The sequence below is a fragment of the Desmodus rotundus genome, chromosome 10 (genome assembly GCF_022682495.2).
Source record: "Desmodus rotundus isolate HL8 chromosome 10, HLdesRot8A.1, whole genome shotgun sequence".
NCBI lineage: Eukaryota > Metazoa > Chordata > Mammalia > Chiroptera > Phyllostomidae > Desmodus > Desmodus rotundus.
Genome location: NC_071396.1, coordinates 76,817,827 through 76,845,116, shown reverse-complemented (window position 1 = coordinate 76,845,116; position 27,290 = coordinate 76,817,827). Strand labels below are relative to the sequence as shown.

At 41.9% G+C, this 27,290-nt stretch overlaps 1 protein-coding gene and 1 pseudogene across 2 annotated transcripts in view; one reads left to right on the top strand and one right to left on the bottom strand.

The window, feature by feature from the left end:
- The window catches only part of LAMA3 (laminin subunit alpha 3), a 240,097-nt gene that overhangs the window by 48,878 nt on the left and 163,929 nt on the right, over positions 1-27,290 (bottom strand). Inside the window, exons 38-47 of one of the 2 annotated variants that reach the window (XM_053912463.2) lie at positions 27,039-27,269; positions 22,971-23,084; positions 18,651-18,760; positions 16,174-16,254; positions 9,193-9,299; positions 6,273-6,323; positions 5,217-5,368; positions 1,407-1,517; positions 1,187-1,298; positions 804-971 (exon numbers count right to left, since the gene is read on the bottom strand). In XM_053912463.2, the coding sequence (XP_053768438.1) occupies positions 804-971; positions 1,187-1,298; positions 1,407-1,517; positions 5,217-5,368; positions 6,273-6,323; positions 9,193-9,299; positions 16,174-16,254; positions 18,651-18,760; positions 22,971-23,084; positions 27,039-27,269 (1,237 nt within the window). Of the gene's footprint in view, positions 1-803; positions 972-1,186; positions 1,299-1,406; positions 1,518-5,216; positions 5,369-6,272; positions 6,324-9,192; positions 9,300-16,173; positions 16,255-18,650; positions 18,761-22,970; positions 23,085-25,684; positions 26,030-27,038; positions 27,270-27,290 lie in introns of those variants that run through there. The other variant, XM_024580236.3, reaches the window with a different exon arrangement.
- On the top strand, positions 9,626-9,715 carry LOC112323057 (U2 spliceosomal RNA; annotated as a pseudogene).

Sequence of the window (27,290 nt, the reverse complement as noted above, 5' to 3'; positions counted from 1 at the left end):
CCTTGTTTAACTTTTATGATAACCACATGAAAACAGTAGTTGTTCTCATGTTTCACATTAGGAAATAGAGGCTCTGAGAAATCAGTTGGCCACCTAAGACTGCATGACTAGTCAGCCTAGGGGTTTGAACTAGATCTGCAGACGGTACAGCACATGCTCTCCTGCTACTATTTCTGTCTTGTTGCAGGTAAAAGCCAATGCTAATTTTAAATGTAAATGATACAAATGCTAAAAGAAAACTGCTGTTATCTGTAGCAGTTATCAACCATTGATAACATTATTTTACTAGAAAATAATGAATAATACTTGAAAATATGGACCAAATCCACATTTCTCAGCTTTGAGCTAATTTGTCACTTTCCCTAATTAAAATTTTAGATATATTCAGTTAATTGCTACTACATAAACTTTTGTTTTTGTAATAATGATGTTAAGATCCATTTATAATTTAAACCCCAATGGTGGTGAGGTGACCATTCAAAAATGATATCATGAGAAAGTTGGAACTGAAAGAAGAACAAAAACGCAAAATGCAGTAAAATTGGAAGAAGAGGTTATCAGGACCTAATATTTTAGTAGAAGAATCTTTCTCTCTTTATCTTTTTTTTTTTTTTGCATGATGTTAAGATGTTACATTCTACAACCTCTTAGTAATGTGGTTGGCTATGTGTTGTCACCACACGATGCTCTTACAGTAATATATCCTGAAATGAGGACAGTCGCCACCCGCACCTGGGGACTCAATATTGTACTTTCCAACCAATTAGCATGGACTGGGTGCAAGCGTTTGGGAACATCCTTACAGAGCTGAGCTTCTCTCTTTTCAGCTTCTGCTTCTCTCAGGTGCTTCCCGAAGTTGCGGTTCCGCAGTTCCCTGAGCATGTGCTCCGCCTCAGCCAACTTCCTGGGAAGATCACCAGAAGGCAAGTTGTTCCCTCCTCCATCTGTCCCAGAGATCTGCCTTAGGAGAACTGGAAAACAAGGAGTAGTTTATTAACCTGGGGATTCTGGACTCCAGCAGACTACTTAAGAAAAAGGCATATGTTTTTATGGGAGGGTTCACATTAGTTTTTTAGTATCATTGCAGGATCTTCAAAATATTGAACCCTTAAAGGAAAATTCTTTTGGTGTGCAAAAATGGCTGTGCAATATAAAAAAATGAATTGGGTTGAGTAACTCTTCTTACTGTGCACATTTCGGATGACATTTTTAATCTTTGCGTCCAGCTCTTTTGCGCTTTGGGTGGTCCGATCAATGTTGTCATACAATGTTTGTGCTTTTCTTGAATTCATTTGAACCTGTATAAAAAAAATAAATGGATTAGCAACAAACTAAGTTAATGGTGGGGGGAAATCAACAATATTTTGAAAGGAAAAAAAGTTAATGTTATTGACCTAACACATTACCTTTTCTTGCAAAGCGTCAAATTCACGATTCAAATTACTCAGTTCTTCTTCTAGGCCAACCACTTTAGAGCCCTGGCTTGAAATGGCAGAACGGTAGTTGAGCAGTTGATTCTGAAAGGCAAATACAAAGTTCATCTCACTTTACAGTAGAAATTTGGGGTAAGTTCTATCAACTTGATAAACCTGGTGATGATATGAAATGATTCATTTAGCAAGACCAATGCAGGTCCACAGGGAAAAACCATTGTTCTTTGAAATAGGCTTCATGAAGAATCTACTTCCTGACTGAAATTGTGATATGGCTCTATAATAAAAGTAGCAAAAGTTAAAACTGTGAAAAGACAAGAGATACTTTACTTGAATGAATGACCTAACCTTATAGAAATGAGAGTAATACCCCTTACCTGATGTATTACTTTCCAGATTCTATAATAAATTCAGTTGTTTTAAGTTATATGTAACCTTATAAACTAAAAGCAGTGCCTATGGCTACTTTATTGAAAGAACAATTAAATTTTAAAAATGGTAGAGCAGCAGGGGAACTCAGAGCTCATTTAACTGAACATCCTCGTATTACAAGTGGCGAAGCAGAAGCCCAAAGCGGTTGGGTGACTTGTTCATGCCATGGCTGTGCGGCTGATCAGCATTGCTTCAGACCAGCCCTTGTCCTTTTTGGGGTACTAAGCTGCCTCATTTGAGAAGGTGACATTGCTGTGCATATCTAGAATAATCATTATTTTCAATTTTTTGGAAAAAATTTGTTAATACCTTAAAATTTTTCATAAGAAAACACAATGTCATTACCCGTCTTTGCCACTGTTGGGTAAAAGAACACAGGTTTTGCAGCTCAGGTACAAACCCTAGGTTCACTCACTGAGCCTTAGCTCCCTCATCAGGATATCGGAGATTATATTAAGCTGCTGGGTTATTTACGGTAATAAGTGAGCTGATATGTAATAAAACATCATGCATACATAAGTGATAAAAGTGTTAGTTCTCCTCTCCCACTTAGTTTTACTGAATTTTCTCCAGGCTTTTGTGATATAGCAAGGAAAAAGTCCTATTTTAATTTTACCCTGGAAAAATGGAAGCACATCATTTTGTCTAATGTTAGTAGAATACCTGGTTAAAAGGTACAGTGGGTAAAGCGTGGTCTCCAGAATTTGATCTTGGATGGAATTCTCGAACAACCACATATTAGCTGTGTAATTTTAGGCAAGTTACGTAGCTTTTCCATGCCTGTTAAAGAAATACCACCATTTCCCTACAGGATGTTGTGAGAGTTAAGTAAAGCTTTAAGCACGGAGCGTGGCACATAGGATGGGTACTGAAGCTGCACTGGCTTCCTTTTTTCTCAGAGTATGAAGGCCTTTTCCCCTTCCCTCTGTATTAAGCGTGTGAACCGTGGACTAAAATGATCCTGATGGCAGCATTACTTTTTCTATGCATAGTCAGCTATAGTCACTAAGGGATTTAGAATATGCTCTTACTTCAAAAGCCCTTATTAAACTTACCCTACCCCTCTTACACTACTCTAGCTTACTAAATTCTTGTACTTCAATGAGTATATATTTTTTCATTTCCATGATTTTTTATTGGATCTTTTTATATCTACCCCTTCTTGTTTGGCTTCTGGTTTTAAATTTCTCGAGCCTTCTGTTGGTTGTTGTTCTTCAAAGTCATTTCAGATTGTCCCGTGATTTTCATTTTCTCTAAAGGGAACTTATTGCTTGACTGCTGCTTCTGTTAGATGTCCTTCTCATTGATATGTGTCTGTTTCAAATATCCGTAACTCACTGGTATTTGTTTGCGAGCTCATTCCAAGTGGGAGCTCTCCTCCTCTGCAATCTTACGGTTACCACCACTCCCACCCCAGAGCTCCCAGTCCTAGACCTCGGTCTCATTTGGGCAGCTTAGAACTTGCACGTTGTGGTGTTGAGGATGTCACGCTCCAGTACAGACCCTAGTGGGAGAATCTTGCCCAGGTCTCAGATGTAAATTTGTAGCTTTCTAGGTTCTCTTGTAGCCATTGTCCAACCATGAGCATTGGAAAGTTTCAGGGTTTTCTTTTTTTTTTTTTTTTTTTCAGCCTTAATTCATGTGAGGGGAGCCTGACTCTTGCCCTAGGGGGCACTTTAGACCATATTACTTCTCAGGACACCCTCTCCACTGCCTTCTTTACAAGTGAACATATAACATTCTCCCAGATGGACCATATTCTGAGCTATGAAACAAATCACAACACATTTAAAAGAACCAGAATAATATGAAATATGTTCTCTGATGACAACAGCATTAAATTAGAAATCAGTAACGGGAAGTTACCTGGAAAATACTCAATTTGGAAATTAAACAACACACTTCCAAGTAACTCAGGGATCAAAGACATGTCACAAAAAATAGCAAATCTTTCGAATTGAATGAAAATAAAAACACAACACTTTAAAATGTGTGGGATGCCACTAAAGTGGTGCTTGGGGGAAATATTTAGCACTAAATGCTTATAAATAAAATCAAGAAAGGTTTTGAATCTATAAAATAAGCTTTCCTCTTAAGAGACTAGAAAACACAGCAATTTAAGCCCAAAGTAAACAGAAGGCAGAAAAAAATACAGATGAAAACAGAAATCAGTGAAATTGAAAACAGAAAACAACAGAGAAAATCAATGAAATAAAAAAATAACATGAACAAACCTCTAGCCAGAATAATAAAGAAAAAAAAGAGGCAAACACAAATTACCAGTATATGTAATGAATGCAAGGGCATCACTACAAATTTTGCAGATATTAAATGGATAATAAGGGAAAATTATGGACAATTTTATGTCCATGCATTTGGTAACTCAGATGAAATGAAAAATTATTTGAAAGACACAAATTAATAAATATCACTCAAGAAGAAATTGATAATCCAAATAGTCCCACACTTATTTTTAAAAACTGAATTTACAGTTTAAAAAAAAAATAACTTCCAGCAAAGAAAATCCCAGGCCCACATGGCTGCATTGGAAAATTCATCAAACATCTAAAGAAGAATTAATAGAAATCTTAGACAAATCTGTACTTGAGTCTTCTGAATGCAAGATACTGAGCTAATAGGTCTATGAGAAAAATTAGCCCAGGAACATTCAGTAAGGTGTATTCACGTAGAAGTGTTATTCTTGTGTGTTCACTAGTACTTCTCATAGGTAAGAATGTATTATTCTAAGTGAAATAAGTCAGAAAGAGAAAGACAAATACTGTAGGCTTTCACTTACATGTGGAATCTAAAAAACAAAACAAATGAACAAATAAAACAAGACAGAAAACAGACTCATGGATACAGAGAACAAACCGGTGTTTGCCAGAGGGTGTGGGGGAGGGGGAGGTAGACAGAAAGGTGAAGGGGATTAAAGGGTCCAAACTTTCAGTTATAAAATATGAAGTCACAGGGAAGTAATAAACAACATAGAGAAAGTAATAATACTGTAATAACTTTGGGTGGTGACAGAAGGTAACTAGACTTATCATGGTGATCACTTCATATATTGTTGCTTATTTTATATGTGAGAAAGCTAATACTAAACGCAGATGAATATTGAATCACTGTGTTATACATTTGAAATGAATATAATATTGTAGGTCAATTATACCTCAATTTAAAAGAACCTAACCTTCATTTAGATCAGAAGAAGGAGGAAAGCCACCCCTCCCAGCAGCCTTAAATGGAGTCGACCCCTCCTTTCCTGCTGGAGGAATAGTCATTTACGCAGCATCTGTTCAACAGTTATCTAATCTGGGCCAGCTCCCTCTGGACCCACAGACTACTTACTCTCAGGTCCTTGGTCTGGGTCTCCAAGTGCCCCATCTGTTCTAGAGTGTCCGCACTGACACTCAGGCCCTGCAGCTGAGACTTGACTTGGCGGAGCTCGTTGCCCATGGTGGCCAGGTCATTCAAGAGTGTCATAACACAGCTGTCACAATCTGTAGGGGCCACAATCAAAGGCAAGTGTTCTGCAGGCTGGAGCCACAGGAATGCAAATGGAGCACAAGGGCTACACAGCCCAGTGAATATGCACGTGGACCACCACAGGCAAACACCACAATCCTAGACTTCTCAGGGAGGGGTGTGCACTCTGAAAAAGGGAGATCTCTGGACAGGATGCATTTTAAAAAGAAGTGGTGGGGTGGGGGAAATGGGCGACGGTGGTCAAAGGTACAAATGTCCAGTTATAATCTAAAGGAGTCCTAGACACATAATGCTCAGCATGGTGAGTACAGGTAACCATACTGTACTATATATTTGAAAGTTGCTGAGAGAATAGATCTTAAAAGTTCTCATGACAAGAAAATAAATTCCCAACTATGTGAGATGATGGATGTTAACTAAACTTATTGTGGTAATAATTAATTATTTTGCAATATGTATATCAAATAATTTTCTTATACATTTTAAACTAATACAATATTATGTGTTAATTATATCTCAATAAAACTGGAATAAAAGAAGAAATGGTAAGTCTAGAAAAACTGTTGCTTATTTTATATGTCAGAAAGCCAATACTAAATAGCTTTTAGTTACTTATTGCTATTTACCAGGCATTGTGACAAGAGATTTACAAGAATTTTCCCAACAATGCTAATGAAGTGGATACAGTTATTATGTCCATTTTGCAAATGATGAAACTCAGGCTGGGAGGAGTGAGGTCACTTGCCCAAGGTCATATGACCCTTAGTTGATAGAGGCTGGGTTTGACCTTAAATAGTTATCCTCCTACCTCCTCTCACGTTACTTTCCCAGGCTGATCACTGCATGTTCCAGCATGGGGCTCACGTACCTTGAGCAACACCACACAACGTGGAAAGGAAAGGTGTTTTCTTTACTCACCGTCACACTCTTCTCCCGGGCCGCTATCTTTGGGTTCTTGGTTAATGCAGTCTGACATGAGGAATAACCAAAGAAGACAGTGTAACTAAGCTTATTCATCAACTGCTTTTTGACTTGGCTTTCAGAAAAGCCAGTTTTGCAAGATTTGAGTCACCAAACTATCCATCATCAGTGGCTCTTGCCTTTCTCATCTCCCAGCAGTATTGCTGCAGGAGAAGAGAAACCTCCCTGATTATAGACTCAGTTTCTTCTCTATAAAGGGTCATACTATTCTGATAAAATTAAAACTCCTAAGCATTAGAGTTGAGCCTTTCTTCATCTGACAGCCTTGTGTATGACTCTTGACATCTCTTCCAATACCATTCAAGAACATTCAATAAACATTCATTGAGCACTTCTGAACATCCCCTGTGTACCAGGGCCCAGTGGTAGGTACAGGAAATCTAAAGATACCACAACAGAAATCCCTGCTGTGCTGTGCTGTGCTTTAACGGTCCCATGGGGGAGGCAGACGAGTTACACAATGGTGGAACATGCTGTGAGAGAGATATGCACACAGTATTAGTGGACCCGCACTGGCAACTGCTATAAACAGAAGCCAAACTCAAGGTTCTCCACCAGAGTCAGGAAAGCCTCCCAGGCATCCTTGCACACCGTTTACCCCCTTCCACTTCTCTTCCGCCCACACAGTGCATTCTTACACTGAGACAGCCTCTTGCTTCACTCTGTGAAGTCATCGAACTTCACCACAAGAAAATCCTAAGGCGGAAAAGTTCCCATGATACAAAGACATGATACAAGGAGGCTTTCATGTTTGTTCTTCTCAGCAGCAGGCAACATTCCACACTTTGTGTGTGTGTGTGTGTGTGTGTTTTACACATTCACTTTTAATTGTAAAAATTAATATAAATTTACCATGGAAAACTTGGGAAAATCAGACAAATAAGGTAAAAACATCACCCCTGATCCTACCACTAAAACACAATCAATGTCTCCTTTATATATATTTGTACACATTTTCATCTATTGTGTATAGTCATAAGTTTCTCTTACTCATTTTTTAAAAATCATTTACTCATTCTTTCCTGGATATACAATTATGTCACTTTTATCTCCCCAATTAGATCATAAATGCGTTATAGCCAGGAAAGGAGTTTGATTTCCTTTGCAACCTCCCATAGCACCTGGAACAGTCTTGGCGGGGCTTAAGTGCATGATTGATTTATCAGTGCAATTTTTTCAACAAGTTTGCGTTTTGGTCATCAAGGAATCTATGTATTATTCATTGAAAACAAAAGAAATAATGAAAAAGAAAAGGAAAAATCTCACAGGAACAAATGAGTCTCATATGTGAGCATTTTCTCCCATCTTTGGAACAATACTTACCACCTTAACTTCACAGTACTTATTTTTATTATTAGAGGAGGGGAAAACAGGGTTGCAAAGACATTGACCTCATGAGTAAGCTGTGTTGTAATGTTGAAGCGTCTCCTTGAATCCCTCCAATGACAGCAGAACTCAGCCCCTTTTCAAACAGTGCTTTTTATCTTTAAGCATTTGGCACTTCTTCATCATTTAAAATAGATCTCCCTCTACCTTCCACTCTTTGGTATAGGTTCTACCCCTGATGCCACATAGAATCCAACCGACCCTTCTCCCACCCACCAGCCTTTCAAATATGTACTTTCCAAGTCTTCTCTTCACTGTCCTGGTTTATCAACCGTCCTCCAAGTAACATGGTTCTCAGTTACTTCGTGCTCTCATCCTGATTCTGAACAAACTGTAGCTTATGTATCATCTTCTAAAGATACAAGCTTCACGTGAGGACTTACAGGAGCAGCCTGCCAGGGACTGGCAAGCACCTGGTTTACACACTAGAATTCAGTGAAGGTAGTATGAGCTATCTCGGGAGCCACATTATTCTCCCGAGCCATATCGAACTTCCGCTAAATAAAAGCTTAGTCTTTTTACACCTCCTACGACTAAGCCATGTCTCACTCATGACAGACTTAAAGGTTGACTTTTTTCCCACTCAACAATAGGACCTTATGCTTATCCCTAACATAATGTTGTCTGGTTAGAATCGGCCCATTATTCTAGGCTGCTGAGGCCCTTTTGAATACTGAATGTGTCATTGGAGCATTTGCTCTCTCTGAGCTTTGTGTCATCTGATACTCTGTTTCCACTCAGATCAACAGTCTTGAGTTGATAATGAAGATGGAGCCAGGGTGAAGCCCCGAGGCACGAAAGTAGACACCTCATTCTAGACTGATAATCCATCCATTTACTCTGCATTCCTTTGGGAACTGTCACTTGACCAAATCTCATTCATACATCCAGGGTTCTGTTTACAAGTATAGGATGAGAGACTTTAAGGGTTTGGCATTACACTATATCAATGGCATTTGCTGAGAAATCACATTAATGTTCAAGGAAGAGGTAACCTTCCTTTCTCTTCCAAGCTGTTCCTAATGAATCCATACTATTCCCAGCAATTACCTTTTCCTTGATATGTAAAATCCACCTCGATTATACCGCCCACATCCTAGACATGTATCGCCATTAGAGAAAGAGCACGTTGACTTCAGATATGCACACAGCGCTGCTGTGACAGTAACCTTGTGAAAGAGAGGTCTCAGCAACACCATCAAAATAGGGTCTGATGTGCTTTTGGCTATAATTCGTTGAGTTTTAAAAAATAATGTACTTAAGTAAGTTTTTAAAACAATTTATTTGAAGTAAGTTATTCACCAAAGCTGAAAATGCTACCTGAGCGTTCCACAGTTTATCAAAATAAGGGGGCAGTTTGTTAGCTGAAATTGGGTATTTTGCTTCCTGAAAATGTTTACTTGGGTTCTTCACTTGCTACTTCATACTAGTCTGATAAATGCAGATTAACAGAGCTATGAGTTGGTCTTACCTCCAGTCAGGGGGTCACAACTGCTCAAGTGGCCATTGCTATTACAATTGCATGGCTGGCAGCTTCCTCCAAATTTCTGGGGATTCCCAAAATATCCTGGGGCACACCTACATGAAAGAGAGAAAAGATCTGAAGCAACAAAGTACATAGAAGAAAACATAGGTATTAAATTTATGGACCTTGGTACTAGAGAGTGTTTCGTGAGTTTGACCCCAAAAAGCAAAGAAAGTATAAAGGCAAAATAAATGAATGGGACTATTAAACTAAAAAACTTCTGCACAGCAAAAGAAACAGGCAACAAAACAAAAAGGCAAGCAACTGAATGGGAGTTGATATTTGCAAGCCACAGTTCTGACAAGGGGTCAATATCCAAAATATATAAAAACCTTATACAACTCAACACCAAAGAAACAATCCAATTAAAAATTGGCAGATCACTTCTTGGCCTTTTGGCTAAGATCAAGTGTAGTGTCTGTTCTTACCAGTTTAAAAAATGGGCAGAAAACTTGAATAGACACTTCTACCAAGAAGACATACAAACGGCCAACAGATACATGAAAAGATGCTCAGCATCACTAGCTATTAGGGAATTGCAAATTAAAGCTACAATGAGATACCACCTCACACCTGTTAGAATGGCTATTATCAACAAGACAGGTAAGAACAAGTGTTGGAGAGGTTGCGGAGAAGAGGGAACCCTCGTTCACTGCCATGGGAATGTAGACTGGTACAGCCACTATGGAGAAGAGTAGGGCAGTTAGTTCCTCAAAAAATTAAGAGTAGAGTTACCATATGACCCAGAAATCCCTCTTCTGGGTATCTACCCAAAAAACTCAAAAACATTTATTCGCAAAGATACACGCATCCTTATATTCACTGCCACGTCATTTACAGTGGCCAAGAGGTGGAGACAACCGAAGTGTCCTTTGCTAGATGACTGGATGAAGAAGCTGTGGTGCGTATTATGGACAATGGAATACTACTCAGCCGTAAGGAAAGATGAAATACTGCCATTGCGACCACATGCATGATTCTTGAGAATATTATGCCAGGCGAAATAAGCCAGAAAAAGCCAAGTACCATGTGATTTCACAAATATGCGGATATGAAACCGAAACTCATAGACCACAGATAGACAACCTCGTGGTGGTGACCAGAGGGAGGGGGTGGGAAGGCAGTAAAAGGTAAAGGGGGCCAAATATACAGTGACGCAAATGATCTGACTTTGGGTGGTGGGCACACAGTGCAAAGTGCAGATCACGTGTCACAGAAGAGCACACTTAAAACCTATATCCCCTTATACACCAATGTCACCCAGATACATTTAATAAGATAAAATTTAAAATATAAAGTGATTATAGATAGGTAAAAATGCCAGTTTAATTTTTAAATGTCCCCGCTGAATGAGTCTAAATAATTCATTTCATCACAGCCACCCCTGAGTACATGTCATTTTAACATTCTATATGACAGGTGGGAAGCACATGGAAAGCCTCTCTCCTGCACACAGGAGTGCTGTGCTGTCTCGGGGAAAAGCATTTGCATAAATGAGCTATGACAGGAAACAGCCGCTTTTGCCATGGAACCCCAGTTTGCCATGGAACCCCAGTTTGCCGTGGAACCCCAGTTTGCCATGGAACCCCAGTTTGCCATGGAATCCCCGAGAGGTAGTCTATAGTTATTCCAACATGGCAGACGTTTTCTCCAAGATGAACGAGGAAAACAATTCATAACAATTGTTTCCAAGGATAACAACCGAGCTTTCAGGCAAAAGTTAGATTTTTAGAAAACTGGAATTGACTAGCTCAGTTTGATTCTTTCTAATTCTTAATTTTTTTCTGACAAAACAAGTAGTGATACTGATGAATATGACTTTTAAATTATATAATAAAATATGTAGGTATTTGGAAGATCCATATGACTCATTGAATCGATATTTTCAAATCATCAATGCCTGATGTTATAGGCATGTGTACAAGATCCATTCAAAGTGAAAGACAAGCAATAGGTTTTAATGTAATAGATTCCACATGGCAAATAACCTTTGAGAAAACACAGCTTGTCAAGTTTGGGTATAGTATCAAAGGAAAATACCCACAATCATCTGAAAAAGCTCTAAACCTTCTTTCTCTCATTTTCAACTATATTCCAGTGTGATGCAGGATTTTCTTCATTTATATTGATCAAAGCATAACCTCAACAGAATGAATGCTGTGCCTGTGCCCTGTTGCATCAGCCTCAACAGCTGGCCAGACTCCCCAGCTCCTAGCTCACCCGGTTCTCCCCCAGGACCTCTCACTCCTGTTTGCTGTAAAGGCTCCCTATGTCCCTTATACAGCACTTTTCATTGACTACTTGATTGTCCAGTAACACTTGGCTCTAAGTACTGTTATTACTGCCACTAGCCTGAGGCACAGGTAACTCCCATTAACCTGGCTGCTAAGTGGCAGCACAGAGACTCAAACTCAAGTTGGGCAGCTCCAGAATCCAGGCTCCCACCTACTATGTTTCACTACTTCTGTGCTGGAACATTCTCCAGTTGAGGGACATGCTCTATCTTCAATGCAGAGCTGGTTCTTTGATTTGAGGTTAAAACATATTTTCCAAACCAGCTAAAAAGACCTCTTTCCTCTCCATTAATTCCTTTAAACTAAGATTTATCCTTCTAATCTTGCCACTAATCAAACTATGGGCTAAATATGTTCCTTCCCTACCTCCAAAAAAATACTGAAAAGAGGAGACACAGTCAAAGAACTCATTGTGTATTCCACCCAATTTTCTCAACCTTTAGCTCCCTTTTTGGGATATGATAACCCTATCAGAGGAAGATAGGGTAGATTTTCAAGAATGAATGTGTCTCAGTACAGAAATACTTATGGCTTGTGTGAGAGCGTGATCGTGGGATGCAGGCGAGCTTGCTTCCTTCCTCCTTGACACCCAGGAGGACAGGCTCCTCAGTTAGCCCTATAGCCAAATGGCAGATCAACAAAACGCACACAGGAGCCAGTGGTGTGATCAACATGGCAATCGGGGTGGCTGAGGGAGCCATGTGCCCCAGAGCAGGCCGTGAGCTGGGAAGCCTTTCCTACCTTCTCCCCCTGACTGGCTGCTCCCTCCCCTGCCCAGCCAGCTGCTGTGTATTTTCCTACTTTTACATCATGCTGCCCTTGTCATTATCAATGCACAGTAAATGGTTATTGTGGGACTGATGTCTGTCTGGTACAGTCCCAGACATCAATAAGTGTTCAACAAATGAAAGATTTTGACACTAAAGTGGCATTTACTTGTGAAAATATTTTTAAAAATTTCAAAGAAACAATAGCTTGCTTTCTTGAGACATCAAATGTAACAAACATAAGCCAAGAGAAGACTTGTTAATTAAGAAATTCTCTTTTCAAATCAGCTGCCTGCCAGATGGGTGTCTCATCCAGCCTATTGTTGTTTTCTGCTTCATTGTTTGTGAAGAACCATAAGGAAGACTGAATTAGGATGTCTCTCCCAGGTGGGGGGTCCCACAGCTTTTAAATCACGGAGCCTGGAGGATCTTCCCAGGCCCCATTGTCAACCCCACCCACCCTTTAAAAAATTTATTGGGGTGACATTGGTTAATACAACTATATAGGTTTTAAGTGTACAATTCTATGATACGTCATCTGTATACTGCATTGTGTGCCCGCCCCCAAAGTCATTCTTCTGTCATCATCAAAAGAGATCACCCACCAAACAACACGGCAACCAACCAAATGAAAGATGTTTGCAAACAACAGCTCAGACAAGGGGTTAACATCCAAAATATACAAAGAACTCATACAACTCAATGCCAAAAAAACAAACAGTGCAATTAAAAAAATGGGCAGAGGACCCGAACAGACACTTCTCCCAAGAAGACATACAAGTGACTAACACATGTGTGAAAAGATGCTCAACTTCACCAGCTGTTAGGGAAATGCAAATCAAACCTACAATGAGACACCACTTCACACCTGTTAGAACAGCTATTATCAAAAAGACAGGTAATAACAAGTGCTGGAGAGGTTGCAGAGAAAAAGAAGCCCTCATTCACCCCACTCTTTGCTGTCTAGTATAGCTGTCCGTCCATCCCTCAACCTTCAGGGATGGTTGGATGTCTCTCCTACTGCAGCCTGATTTTGCCCAGTTATGTTCTCTCTCCCTATTTTATCAGCCCGTGTGCATGTTGGTCTACCACTAGACTATAAAAACCCTTGAGGGCAGGGTGTCTCTAGTGCTTAGCACAGCACTGAGCATATACTGAGATCTCCATATACTTTTCATCAAAGAGAAGAATGAATAATAGATGTGAGGCAAGTGTGGGCAATGTTTGCTGAAATGGAAAAACGGAATTACTGCTTTTTACTATAGGAGAGTTCCAGACACTTGGCAGACAGTTCCAAGAAGGCACCTCCCCTTCCGCCATGACACGTATCCTCCTCCGGGCCCTTTCTTGCGTCACTCCCCCCGCCTGAGCTGCTTTCCACCTCTGCCTTGCAGCTTCACTGGGTCCAGTCACCCCTTTAACCTACTTCAGGTCCACCTTGTCCATAAAATGTTTTAGATAACTCCAGTCTAGACGGGCACTGTCTTACTATAAATTTTCTGGGTTTTCTTGAAATTTGGTAAAACTCTTCTAAAGTTTATCCAGAAAAATAACATGTCAGAATGAACAAATAAAATATTTTAAGTAAAGATTACAGGGAGAGTCTTGCTCAATCAAATATTCTTTCAAAGGCATTTTATACTTTCAGAAATGATGCAGAAGTGATAATGGCACGAGAACCAGATAAAATGGACAGAAACCAACTCGAGTTTATATGGAAATTTTGTATACAGACATTGAGCTTCAGTGAGTTTAACTAAAGGTACTTGGCAAAAGGAGCGAGTATGAGAGTGTGAGAGTGAAGGAAGCCAGCTGCAGTGTCTGCCCCATTCACTCAGCGAGCGCACAGTCTGCAGTGAGCATGGCATGCGGGGTGGGGAGCTGCTCCTTCCCCAGCGGGTCTATTTCCTTGTGCTTCTCCCACAGTGGACATCTCCCAGTACTGAGCGGTCTGGGCTGTAACCAAGTGCTATGTGTACTTCATGCAGCGTGGTGCCTGGATTATTCAGAGACAGGATACTGGGATAGTCAGGGTTATTTGCCTTACATGTTGACCCTAAATCTACCTACCACGTGACATGCAATACCACCAAAAACTAGGTTCCAAATTTTCACCACCATAAAGATTTAAAGGTAAGAAATAAAACCATAAAAGTACCAACAGAGACTATGCATGAACACATCACCTCTCTGTGAGACACTAGTAGCTGAAACCCTAAAGGATAACAGAGTAGATAGAGATCTAGTAAAATATAACTGCTGCATGTCTAGAATGGACAAAAACAAAATAAAAAATATACGGACTGAGAAGAGTGTTTGCAACTTAAAGTATTAAGGATTAATTTTCTCTAAAAGATGTAGAAGCCAATAAAAAATTTAAAAAATAAACATTGCACTGGGAAAAAATGGGTAAAAGACCTGGATAGCAGTTCAAAATATAAGATTTACAAATTGTTGATAAGCACATAAAAAAATACAATTTGATTATTAAACAAAGAAATGGAAATTAAAATGACAACAAATGTTTTCCTATTAAATTGGCAAGTATTAAAAAACTGACCATTTTTAGTATTCGCTGGGGGCAGGCAGTTGTTCTTTCGCTGCCAGTAGGAATGTGAGCAGATGTGACTTTTCTGGAGGGCAATTTTGCAAAATGTGTCAAAAGCCTGCAGAATTTACTAGCCTTTGAGCCAAGGGATCTACTTCTATAATTATGTCTTGAGGATTTATATACACAAAAATTTAGCTAAAGGAATCTACTCCGGGTTCTGCTTTGAACAGAAAACAGTAAAACGATCTCAACAATCACTAGTAGCAGGTATGGACCACTTCAGTGGGACTCTCGGTACTGACACAGTATCGTCAGTGACTACTTACTGATATGGAAAGATGTTACCAACGTATTACTAGGTGAGAGAACCAGTCAAACAGAGAGCAAAATAGAAACCTACTTCTGTTTTTGAGGAAAAGTCTGTGCACACAGAAATGATCTGTAAAACCTACGACAAGCGTTCAGCAGTGTTTCCTGCAGGTAAAACGGCTGTGACAAGCAAGCAGGCGTGCAGCAGGCGGTGCAGGGGTGTGGCGAGCCTCGTGGGTTCTTTGCTCACCTATGTTACATCATTCTCATAATAAATATGTATTGATTTCAAGGTAAATTTATTTTAAGTTTAAAAACATGTTGCCCATATGATTCGTTTGCGTTACTGTTACTTTTCCAAATGAGTGCGTGCTATCTTCCCAGCTAGCTTGTAAGTACCTTCCACAGCCTTCACAATACCTGGCAGTGTGCTATGCGTGGAAGCTAATCATGAAACATTGTGTGGGGATATCGAAGTGTGTGTATAGGGCTGTGGATGTGTATGTAGGAGTATGTAGTTTTTGTGTGTGTACAGGCAAGTAGGAATATGTGTGGGGTAGGGGTATGTGTATGTAGGGGCAGGAGTGTGCAGGGATAAATTTATGGAGGTAGGGGTATGTAGGGCTATGTATGAGGAGGAAGATGTTGGAATACAGAGGGAAAGGGGCATATAGGAATATGAAGGGAAAGGAGTATGTAGGGGTGTGCATGGGGGTTGGCGTATATGTTGGGGAGTATATAGGGCTATGAGATATTGGTCCTTATTCTCAAATTTCTGAAACATACAGAACAGGAAAGAGAAGGAAGTTAATGATTTATTAAGTGAGCAGTCTTGGTTTTCTCCCAAGAGACATTTTTTCAGCCTCGGTGAAACCAACAGCCCCACCCTTAGCTCTGAGCCACCACAGGGCAGAGCCCCCTCCACAGCCTGGGTGCCTGCAGACGCCTGCAGAGCCCACCCCCACCTGTACGATGGGGGCGGGGAGGAGGGAGGAGCAGCACCCACCTTTCACACTGGGCTCCTGTGTATCCAGGCTTACAGGAGCACTGCACACTTCTCCCCGTCACAACACAGCCGGTGGCAAAACTTGAAGGAAGACAGAACAAAGCCCCAGTGAAAATATGAATCAATAGGCATTATGGTCCCCCTCCCCCCCACAAAGAACTGACTTGTGTTAAATGAAAATAAAAACCGAGGGTCTGGCTACTTTCCTTGTAAAGAAAATTTTGCCCATTGAGACTTGTAAAGGCAATGATGAACTATGTCAGCTAACATTGGGCAAATTTTGTTGAATAAGGACTGAAGGCATTTATTTCGTTTTATTTTTGGCCTGAAGAAATACATTCCTTCCCATAAGACGGAGCAGAGCAACTCACTCTGGAAGAGACGATTACAACAGGGTTTTTCCAGGAATCACAGGGAATAAAACAAGTCTGGGCAGAACAAAAGAACAGAGAGTTCTGATTCTTTAAGAAATTTTTCTCCTTGTTTATTCTAGTTCTTTTAAACTGGGCACATTGCCTTCTGGGAAGAAGAGGTGGTGGAGACGCCAGGCCCTCAGAGCCAGGGGCCTGTGGCACAGAGCGTGGCTGCCACCTACGTATTGCTGTGGGCACAATCGTTAGGGATTTCTACATTTTTAAAAATCAAGGTGTGGAACTTCGATTCTCTTTCTCTTAGTTCTCAACTGGTATACATTGGAGAATCTTTTTTAAAAAAAATTCAGTGAAGATATCATGAAAAAGCCCTGTTGCCTTGTGAAACATTTCACTGATGTAAATCTGAGGGGAAATAATTCCATTTATCATTTGCTAGTAAAAAAAATTCTTATTTGGGAAGGCTTCTCTTGGCCTATGAGGTGAACACAGAGTTACAGCTTTAAAGGACAGTTAGAAATTTGCCGGCAGTTATTAATATTGCTAGAAGGAGAATTAGATACAAATGGGGCTTTATTCATAAATCTGAGGAATTGTGTGTCACTTCAACTGGGGGGAACCCTGGACGCTGACCCTGATCATAACCATACACTTTGCCACCGAAGATGAAAAGCTCTCAAGCACCTGGTGGAAACCTCGCTGCTTTCTGGTCTGCCTCACTTCTGTGCAAACAAGCCTGGGCTGGTGTCAAGGGATAGATCCCTTTACAAATAAAGCTGCAAGACTGGGCAGGTTTAAGGAGTATCAAATCCACAGACAGCAATGCAGGGTGAACACTTCAAAGATGCATCTCCAGAAAAGCCACATTTGGGCAAGTGACTTGTGGTAATTTTAAGATGTGGCCAATTTCTCTGCTACTTGGCTGATATCAATCAACCTTGTGGTCCACACCTGTTCCAGAGCCTGTGTGCTACTGATACTTTATCAGTATCTTCCTGATTTTCTTGCTTCTCTTAGTTACTTATTCTATTTTGCTTGGACCCAAGTGAACATGCCATGATGAGCAAGAACATGACAAGGTGCCAAGCACAAACAGAATATGGGTTACTTGGGGAAAAATGGCAGCTTGCTGTCTGCATAACCTGTCCTGCTGTATTGGAATCTGAGTGGCAACTCAGATCACACCACTCTGTGGCTCAGGACTGCCCCGTGGCTTCTACCACACTGCGGGTGAAATCCAAATGTCTTATTCCCGCATGCAAGGTCCTACAGGATCCGAACCCTGCCCGGCCAGCCTCATCTCCTGGCCCTCTCTCCCACATCACACTCCAGCCACTCCTGCCTTTTTACTGTCCACAAATACATCTCCACAGGGGCTTTGTTTTTTCCTTGCCTGGGACCCACATTGCTAAGACATTGTCATGGTTTACCCCATCTCATCATTCATTGGCCCCGGCTCAACGACTTCAGAAAGCCCTCCTACCACCCTCTCTAAGGAATCGACTCACTCACTATCAATTGCATAACCCTTTAATCAACTGTATAGCTTATTTCTATCTGAAAGCACACTTCTTATTTATTTGTGCACATATTTATTGAGTGTGACAACTCCCGCCTTCCATATTCTCCAGATAGAGCTTCATGAGCTCAGAGTCTTTGCCGTTCTTCTTTACTGTGGCTGCCCCAGCATCTAGAGAGGGCTAAGTCCTAGCCCTGTAATGGGTGTTCAATAAATGTTTAGTCATTGAACGAATGGCAAAGGAAAGAGAAAAAGGAAAAACCCAGAAGCATACAACTTGGAAGACTATTTTTGTCTTGTACTTTTTGTTTGTTCTTTTTTTATATTACTGCTTTATTGAGATAAAATTCCCAGAGCACACAATTTACCCATTGAAAGTGTACAATTCAATGGCTTTTAGTATAGTCACAGAATTGTACAACCATTACCACAGTCAATTTTAGAACATTTTCATCTCCCCCAAGAGAAATCCATATCCCATACCCTTTAGCATTCACTTCCCATTTTCCCTACACCCCTACCCCAGTCCTAGGCAACCACCAACCTACTTCCTGTCTCTATAGATGATTTTCGAGCTTCCACAGTACCTGTTTGAATGAGGACATGGGCAGACACTACAGGATCCCTGGATGGCATTCCCATAGTAACCCTCTTTGCAGCGCTCACAGTGGTCCCCCGCAGTGTTATGCTGGCAATTCTTGGGACATATAAATAGTACAATTAATAGCAACCAACTGAACATTTATTACAATTGAGATCATTGTCCTCTTAATTAGTCACACACTTGTAACTCAAGTCCTCTGACTTGTATGGTGATAGCAGTTTTGCTAACCATATATTTTCCTGTGCATCCAATTATTGTTGGTACAAAAAAGGGTGTAAATGTCCTTCCACCAAAAACTTGGTGTTTAATGTAGGGAGGTGTGATGAAGTGGAGAAAGAAGTCAGGCTGGGGAAAACAGTACGTGTGCACACCCCAAGTGGGAGCGGCGCTGCTCCAAATAGCAGAGACTGTCCTTCAGTCATCAGAGTCCTCGGTTTGTTCAGCTTCAGCAGGTGTGTCTTCCACAAACCTTTGAGTAACTGAGAACTACACAATCCACTCAGATGTCAAAAGGGCTTTTCTGGATATAAAGTTGTGCTATACGCACAAGGGATGAGTAATTATATCAGAAGATAGGCGGGCCTTTAAAGGAGGACACTGCCCACCTGTAAACATTGGACCATCACCAGAAAGCTCACCCCTGTCCTGAATCCGCCCCTCCTTCCCCAAACGTCACTGCTGAGTGGGGTTTGCCCACTGGCATGCACACTGCGAACAGGTCCACACTGCAGTGTGTCCGATCCACAGAGGAGCCTCTCGGGAGTGTCAGGTGAGGTGGCCCTGACTCTCTCAGACAGCATCCATCTTTTGAACTAATTCGTTTCTGCCCACATTAGTTTCCTTTCTTTTATAACTCCAAATGACAATTTTAAAGAGGACATGCCTGAATAGGCATATTTGAGTCCTGTGACTATTTAGTTCTGAGCTGAAAACACTAGAGAAGCAAGAACAGAGAGAAACGAGAAGTGCAGTGAGGTCATCTGTATTCTACTAAAAGCACTGGATGCCAGGAGAGGATCATGGAAAGGGACCCAACCTGTGTTGTTTGATGAAGTCCCATGAGCATATCTCATCCTCAGATGAGAGCATCTACCCTAGAATTTGTCTGTATCAGTCCTACAAATCTGAGGCAGCTGCCTGTCAGAAACCCTGTGTTTCACTGTGAATAAATGAATGAGTGGGTGAATGAATGAATGCACACCCACCTCCATAACACATGCTGTCCTAGCTCCGTTTGACACCAAAGATCTACTGGGCATGTATTCTATGCTCAGCTGTGCTAGAAGCAGGGATGTAAAAATGGGTTGGCACCTGACTCGGGCAGCTAGGACCCCATGAATAGACATATTCGATGCAATGTGAAAAGCATGATGACAAAGGTGTGCCAGCATCCCATAAGTGCAAGAGGAGCCTTAGGAAAGGGCTTCTGGAGGCGATATTGCCTCCTGCATGGAGAATAGAAGGAGAGGAATTAGCCGGGTGGAAAAGTGAGGGCAGGGCCTTCCAGGTACAAGGATCCTCGGTATTGCAGGAGCATAGCAGCATGTGCGGCAACATGAGGCAACTGGTGCTTGGGGGCGGGTGCAGCGCAAGGGGAGTGGATGCACCTGGAGAGGCAGCATCTGCTGCGAGTTTCACATAAATTAGTCTGTGGGAAGGAGAGAAGATGGGCTCAAATGGCAGGGAATAAAAAGAAGAAAAATAGAAGGAAGATGAGAAGAGAAAGGGGGAGAGATATGGGAACAGACAGGAAGATGAGGGGTGACTGAGTAGTAGAAGGCAAGGGGAATGGGAGACAGGAGAAACTGGGTGGGGGGAGAGAAAGTGGGCAAGGAGAAGAGGGAGAGGCAGGGCCACGGTGGGGGGGCATCACCATCTTCCCAAGTCCCTTTGGCCAGTGGCACCAAAAGGCCATATCACCTCCTGCTTCTGCCTCTCAACTGGACAAATAGTGCTTTCTGGCAAGGCGTTGGTCTACTTTCTTTTCAAACTTCAAAGTTTATTCTTGAAAAGACATGGAGACTTGGAAATGTGTGAAGGTCCCAGATTTTGGAAATTGATTTTGGGTCTTGAGAGGCAAAGGTCACTGTGCGGAGGAATCAGCCTATTTGGTCGCGAAAGGTGCTTGGCTTCCCCATCGCTGTTCTGTGAGAATGAGGGGGCGTCCTCAGCCCCCATGCAACCACCACATTTGGGAGCAGCGTCAGCACACAGTGCTGCCGGCCAGCAGTTCAGTGAGTGCAGACACGGGCTCTGTGCCTCCGTGTGTGTGCATGTGTGTGAGCGTGTGTGCATGCACGCAGTCTCCTCTAGACAGCAAGCCCCATGAGAGTGGGAATTATGTCTGATGGTTTTAACTTTGCCACTTAGCTCAGCCCCTCCCACAAGAGCAAACGCTTAGTAAGGGTTTCCTGAATGAACAGTTTCTAGGGGCCACGTGGGCAGTAGGGACAAGTAAAGACAGAGCTACAAAGAAAGGGAATAGGAAAGAAAATCCTGTTTGGTTAGATAGCCTGTGAAGGATAACTCTTACTAGTGATCCTTCCACTAGGTGAAGGGACTACGGAGAACACTCCCTTTGTTCTTCGGCAGCCTTTAAAAGTAGATTCAACATCTAGCAAGGGTTCAGTGACAAGATAAATATCTATATCTCATTAAAGCATCTACCTTGTCCCACACAACACACATTATCAAACATAAAGTATTATCAAAGGATATATGTGAGCTGAAAAACATTATTTTTCAATGTCTTTAATTTTTTTTGAACTCATAAGGTCAAAATCCTACAAAATATTCTATCTAGCTCTTCACAATTTCCTGTCTCAGCCTGTCCCATCTTGCAGAGGAAGCAGTTCCCTGGGACATGTTGACTTGGCCTAAGACAGTCTAGGAACCAAATTACTGAAACACTCTAGTTGCGTTACACAATGCGAAGGAAATCCACACCAGAAGAATGTGTTTCAAACAGCGCAACCTAAGTGGGGGGCTCTGAGTCTTGTGGGTACCCACACTGTCTCTTTTCCTTGGAACTGCCCATCCTCTAACTGGGGAGACCCTGGTTCCAGGGAGAGGGATTCTGATGAGAAAGAAGTCAGCAGAATAAAAAATACATATTCTGCTTTGGGACACAAAGGAACAGTTTCCTGAGAATCTAATTTTCTATGGGAGAATTTTCTAAAATTTTCCAAAAGGAGATTGTTTTCCAGTGGATAAGCCATGGACAGCAGGGACTCTGCTTGCCTGTCTTCCTGCATAAACCTACTTTGTCTTCTCAGCCATGGAGGGCGTGTGCTTGATGGGGTGTGCATGTTAAGCCTTTCTTAGCATCTCCTTCTACCCTGGTTGCTTTCTTGAGCTACTGCTCATCTGACAGCCACAAAACTCCCCTCCAACAACCTCCTGCCACCCCACCAGAACTGGGGCCCATAGTAACGACACTTATTTATTATATGCTGGCAAGAGTTAAGTCCCAGTATCTACCCATTGATATCATTGAATGAAGCAGAGATTTAGAAGCTAAGGTGTAAATGAATTGCTCAGACAGGTGTTGTCCTCTGATGACCCATGTTAAAATGGAGGAAAAGTAAAGTGTGAAATAATTCAGCCTGATAACACTTTGCCTCCTGCATTTATTGGGTTGGCTAAAAAGTTCATTTAGTGTTTTCTGTAAAATGACTCGAGTAGGGTTCAGTTGTCTTTAACTTCATTTGAAACAATGTTGTTAGGTTGTATTGTGACAGCTGTCATATCAGTGTTCATTTTTAAAAAGCTTATCAAAATTGGTGAATTTTTATGTAGCCATTTTAATATTGAAGATGGAAGAAAACACGTATTTTGACATATTATGCTTTATTATTTCAAGAAAGGTAAAAGTGCAACTGAAAGGCAAAAAAAAGTTAGTGCAGTATAGGAGAAGGTGCCGTGACTGATCGAATTTGTCAAAAGTGGTTTGTAAAGTTTCATTCTGGAGAGATCTTGCTGGATGATGTTCCCCAGTTGGGTAGACCAGTTGAAGTTGGTAGCTATCAAATTGAGCCATTAATTAAAAATGATCAATGTTATACCACATGGGAGATAGCTGAAATACTCAAAATATCCAACTCAATAAAGTTTGTGAAAATGAAAAATGTGTCCTTTACTTTATGGAAAAAACTAAACGAACTTTTTGGTCAACCCAGTACATAGCCACCTCTACTTAGGGTTTGGTAGGAGGTGTGACATTTGATGTTTCAGGGCCTACCAGCATGGGAAACTAGAAGACAGAGATTGCCTGCGGGTAGCATTACCATAACAGTTTACTCACAATACATGTTCCAGAGCCATCCTGGCATCGGTTGGAATGTCCGTTGCAATTGCAGGGAACACACCGTCCAGTATACGCGCCTTTGTTATCCCGATAGTATCCAGGGCTACAACCCTATTTTTCAAACAAAGTGTTTCGTCAAAACAAAGAAAGAAAATTATCTAAAGCATGTGACAATTCTGATTGTCAAGCATTCGCTTCTTAAATCTTCTTTCCTTCAGTCTGCGTGTGAATTTCTACTTTCCAGCACTATCCAGGTCCCCGTGATTTTTTCTGCCAGTTCTGTTTCGCTCGTGTGTGTGCGTGCACACCTAAGTGGGAGACGTGAGGTAAGGAAACCAGAGGAAGGGGGAATTTGGAGGGTGGGTGTGGACACGGCTCTCACACCAGTTGTTTTCCAGGGTGAGTGGACGGGGGCAGTGGTGAAAGAGCAAAGGGGATCAAGACCACAGTCTTAGTGGGAAGGACCTCTAAGCAAATCCTTCATGTTCAAGTTCTCTTCGGTAGCCATTCCTTTTCTGAGTAGGGGTTTGTGCAGGCGGGTGAGGCACTATGGGAGGAGGGTGGTACAGGGAGTCTCCACTGGGATCTACACAATCATGGCAGGCGTGTGGAATCTCTTCCCCTCCACTCAGCAGCCTAGGGGTGAAACAGGGAAACCAGGGGAGAGGAGCGTGCCTGCCTTCACATACAGAACTTTGCAGGGATATTGGGTTCTGACTGAGCACACAAAGACCCAGCTGCAGGAACTCCCCCTGTGGTCGTCTCCTGTTCAAAATCGCTTTGATTATTTCTATCTCCAGTATATTGTCACTTTCTACTGTAACACAAGTTATCATTTTTATATGGATGAAAAGAATTATACTTTTTTGATGAACTGATATACTTTCTTTTTTTTTTTGAACTGATATACTTTCAAAAAGCATTCTAGTTAAAAATGCCCCCAACAGAACAAAAGCAATTATTCCTACACTAGCCACTAAAAATTATTTACATTTCTGTCTTTAAACAGAATCACAGACATTTTCATTATTTCGGTAGAGGGAATCAGTGTGCTGGTTAAAATCAAATGTTGCCCCTAGTTTCTTTCACTGATCTCCTATTTGCCCTATCTTTAAAGCATCGGGAAAAATTAATGTTTCGAGACAAAGGATCTTTTCTCTAATCCTCTTTAAATAGCACGTATGCATGTAAGACTCTGAAACGACAGCCCGGGGAAATCTTGAAATGAACTGTTCATCCTGATTCATCTATGGTCACCAAGGTCTCTTGCGGTCAAGTGGGGAGAGGAAGAAACCAACGGGATAGGGCTGGAGGAGGAAGCCTCCCGCACTCCCCAGAGTGGAATATTCCGATTGCTGCCAGGAGCTTCTTCCAAAATTACCAGTGACTACAAATTGTACATAATAACAAGACTATAATATCCAATATACTTTTCTTTCCGCTATTAGAAACTATGTTTAGGCGAAAGAACACATTGCAAAAAATGAGATTACTTTATGTGTTATATGAATAGGCTTGTCTAAAGGAGAATCAAAGTATGAAAGGAATGCTCTTTAGTTGAAAGCACAACTGAGAGAAACGTTTTAACGAAATTCAGCCAATGATGGTATGATCATTTCTGCAAACAAACAATCGCTGCTAATAAGAGGCAAGTACCCTATAATTATCACATATATCACATTACATATATAATAATCGTATTTGGTAAAGAACAAATTATCTAAATAAATAAGTATGTCAGATTCATTTGTGACAACAGACCCAAGTAAGTAAAAGCCTTAATTAAACATGCTTTGGGGGAAGGACAGCCTATCCTGATTAAAGTAAATCATCCATCCTGAGTTGCTTTTGATTTGAATCAGAAGTACTCTGCAGGCGTTGTGTGTCATGTGACTCTCCGATGAAACATTCGTCAGTTACTGAAATATAATCATTTTCCCACCTCTCTAAAGCACACAAACTCCCCATTTTACATGAAGTTAAGTTCAAGTATTCAGACCGTATTAAAGACTCACTGTATTAAATAACAGTGAATGTATCCTAATATATTATTTCAGTAAAGGGGTTTTGCAGCTAATCATTTTTTCAGGATAACTTTGCCAATAAATTTTTATAGTACAAATGATAAAATTATGTCTCTATCAGGTTTCCAAGGCTATTCCAGCAGCCAGACATATGACCTGTCTCTCTGTGAGCATATGTGTAAAATCCAGGAAGTTTAAATCAGAGAGAGAACAGAGTGCGTACGTGTTTAATGCCTGGCAAATTGAAGCCCATCTGGTAGGTCTTTTACAGACTGGATCTCATCGGTTTTTTAACACATGGATTTCACTGATCTTAATGTCTTACTTTATGGATAATTTTTCTTCCAAGCAGAATTTGAAAGCCTATAGACATTGCACTCTTTTGCCTTGAGGCTTGGGTTACTCTCAAAAGGGCACAAAGTTTCATAGCATATTAACATCCCACAAGTATTCAAACTCTATGCACGTCTCGGCACTTCCAGGTGGGCTGATGTTTATAGGGTTTGTGGTTAAGAACTCAGGAGAGCAATCTGTTAGGCACTGCAATAAACACTGCCAGTCAGGGGGAGGGGGAGAACGTCAGTCCCTCCTCCAGCCCACCCACGATTCATTCATCACCTTAACTTAAAATGTCACAAAGCTGGGAACCCTTCCCCATCCCAAACCAAAATTTAAAAGCGACATTACCTGGCTGGGTTTAAACTCCACATAACTTGATTGCAGATTACTTTGACCGGGAGGCTGAAGAAAGGTTACCCTTTGCTGCTGTGAATTGTATCCCAGACACTGCCCCAGGGCTGCCCCAAAGATCCACAGCCACCCCGCACTTCGGGCTGACCACCTCACTGCTGGGGGCATCCTGGTCTCTGGGTGTCCTGCCGGCTTCACTCAAACCTCTGCCTCTTCCTCTTATACCAGCTCTTCCTGCTCAGTGCCCAGGCCCGCCTGACTCAGGTAAGGCAGGCTGTCTGCGGCAGGAGGCCCCACCTGTAAACTTCACCCATGAGTCAGCCTGTGAGAGATCACACACAACAGTTCCACAGGGAAGCGCACCGCTCTGTAATCCCTGTGAGGTGGGGCAGGCATCCCCTTCCTCCCACCTCGCCCCACAGACGGCCGGCACTGGCCGATTACAGAAGCTGTAAATCACAGGCTGAGTCATGGGCAAAGAACATGCCCTGGGCAGGAGGGTGAAAATCCAGAGGTTCCACTCCTTCCCTTGGGCTATGTGTTTTATTTAAGCAGGCTAGAAAAGACATAGAAGGCAGGCAGAATACTGTAGGCACCTGGGGGCTAAATGTTACAAGACAGGAGTTCCCAGAAAACACTGCAAGTAAGATATTTGTAGATTAAAAAAAAAACAATGAAACTTATGCGCAGATCACCTTGGGGTTTTATGCTATCAGGGGGTCAGGAGAGCGGATGAAGGATGTCTATGGAATACACAGAATGACAATTATTTCCTCATTATTATACTAACCATTGTGATTTTTCCCCTCTCTTTAGGAAGAGAACAGATTTACAGCCTGAGATATGAAACTGTTTCATTTCATGACACATTTGAATCACTTGGGGACAAGCCAGTTCGACTGGGTCTCAAGTGGGAACCTTTTGTGAGCTAGGAAACTAGACTTTGATTTCTCATCAAGGAATTAGGATATACCATGGGCTACACCTCTGTTTGGGGGCGGAGAGTGGTGGGAGGGAGGCCCTGGATTAGAGAAAGGCATGAAAACCCTGGGTCAGCTACTGGGAAAGCAGTAGCTCAAATACTGGGGTGCCAACTGGCAGGTTCCTTTCAACTTCTGGGAAAGTCCTCAATTTTACAACCCCCAGATCTGTTGGCTTCCTGTGCCTTTCTCTGGATTCTGAGACGTTGTGATTTCTTTTCATATTTAATGCCCGAAGGCATCCCAGGTAGAGGGAAGCTACAGCCCAGCAGAAACTTGAGCGATGGGTACAGTGTCGCAGACGATGCGGGATGCCGGACAGCAGGCAGGAGTCCCCTGGGCGAGGTTTGTGGAGTAGGAGAATTTCCTACCTGACATGAGTCACCAGCGTAGTCCGGGGGGCAGGCACACGTCTCCACACGGTGCGCCCTGCGTCCACTCCCCGTGTCTGAGGCCTCCTCCAGCCCCACCCCGCTCAGGGTGAGGCGCTGCGTCTCGGTGAAGTAGAGGCCCCGCAGGCGCAGGTCCTCCAGTCTAGACAGCAACGTCATCAGCTCTTCCCGAGCCACCGGGGCACCGCTGCTGGCGTGTCTGAAGTTTCCCTGCACGGGAAAACAGAGAGC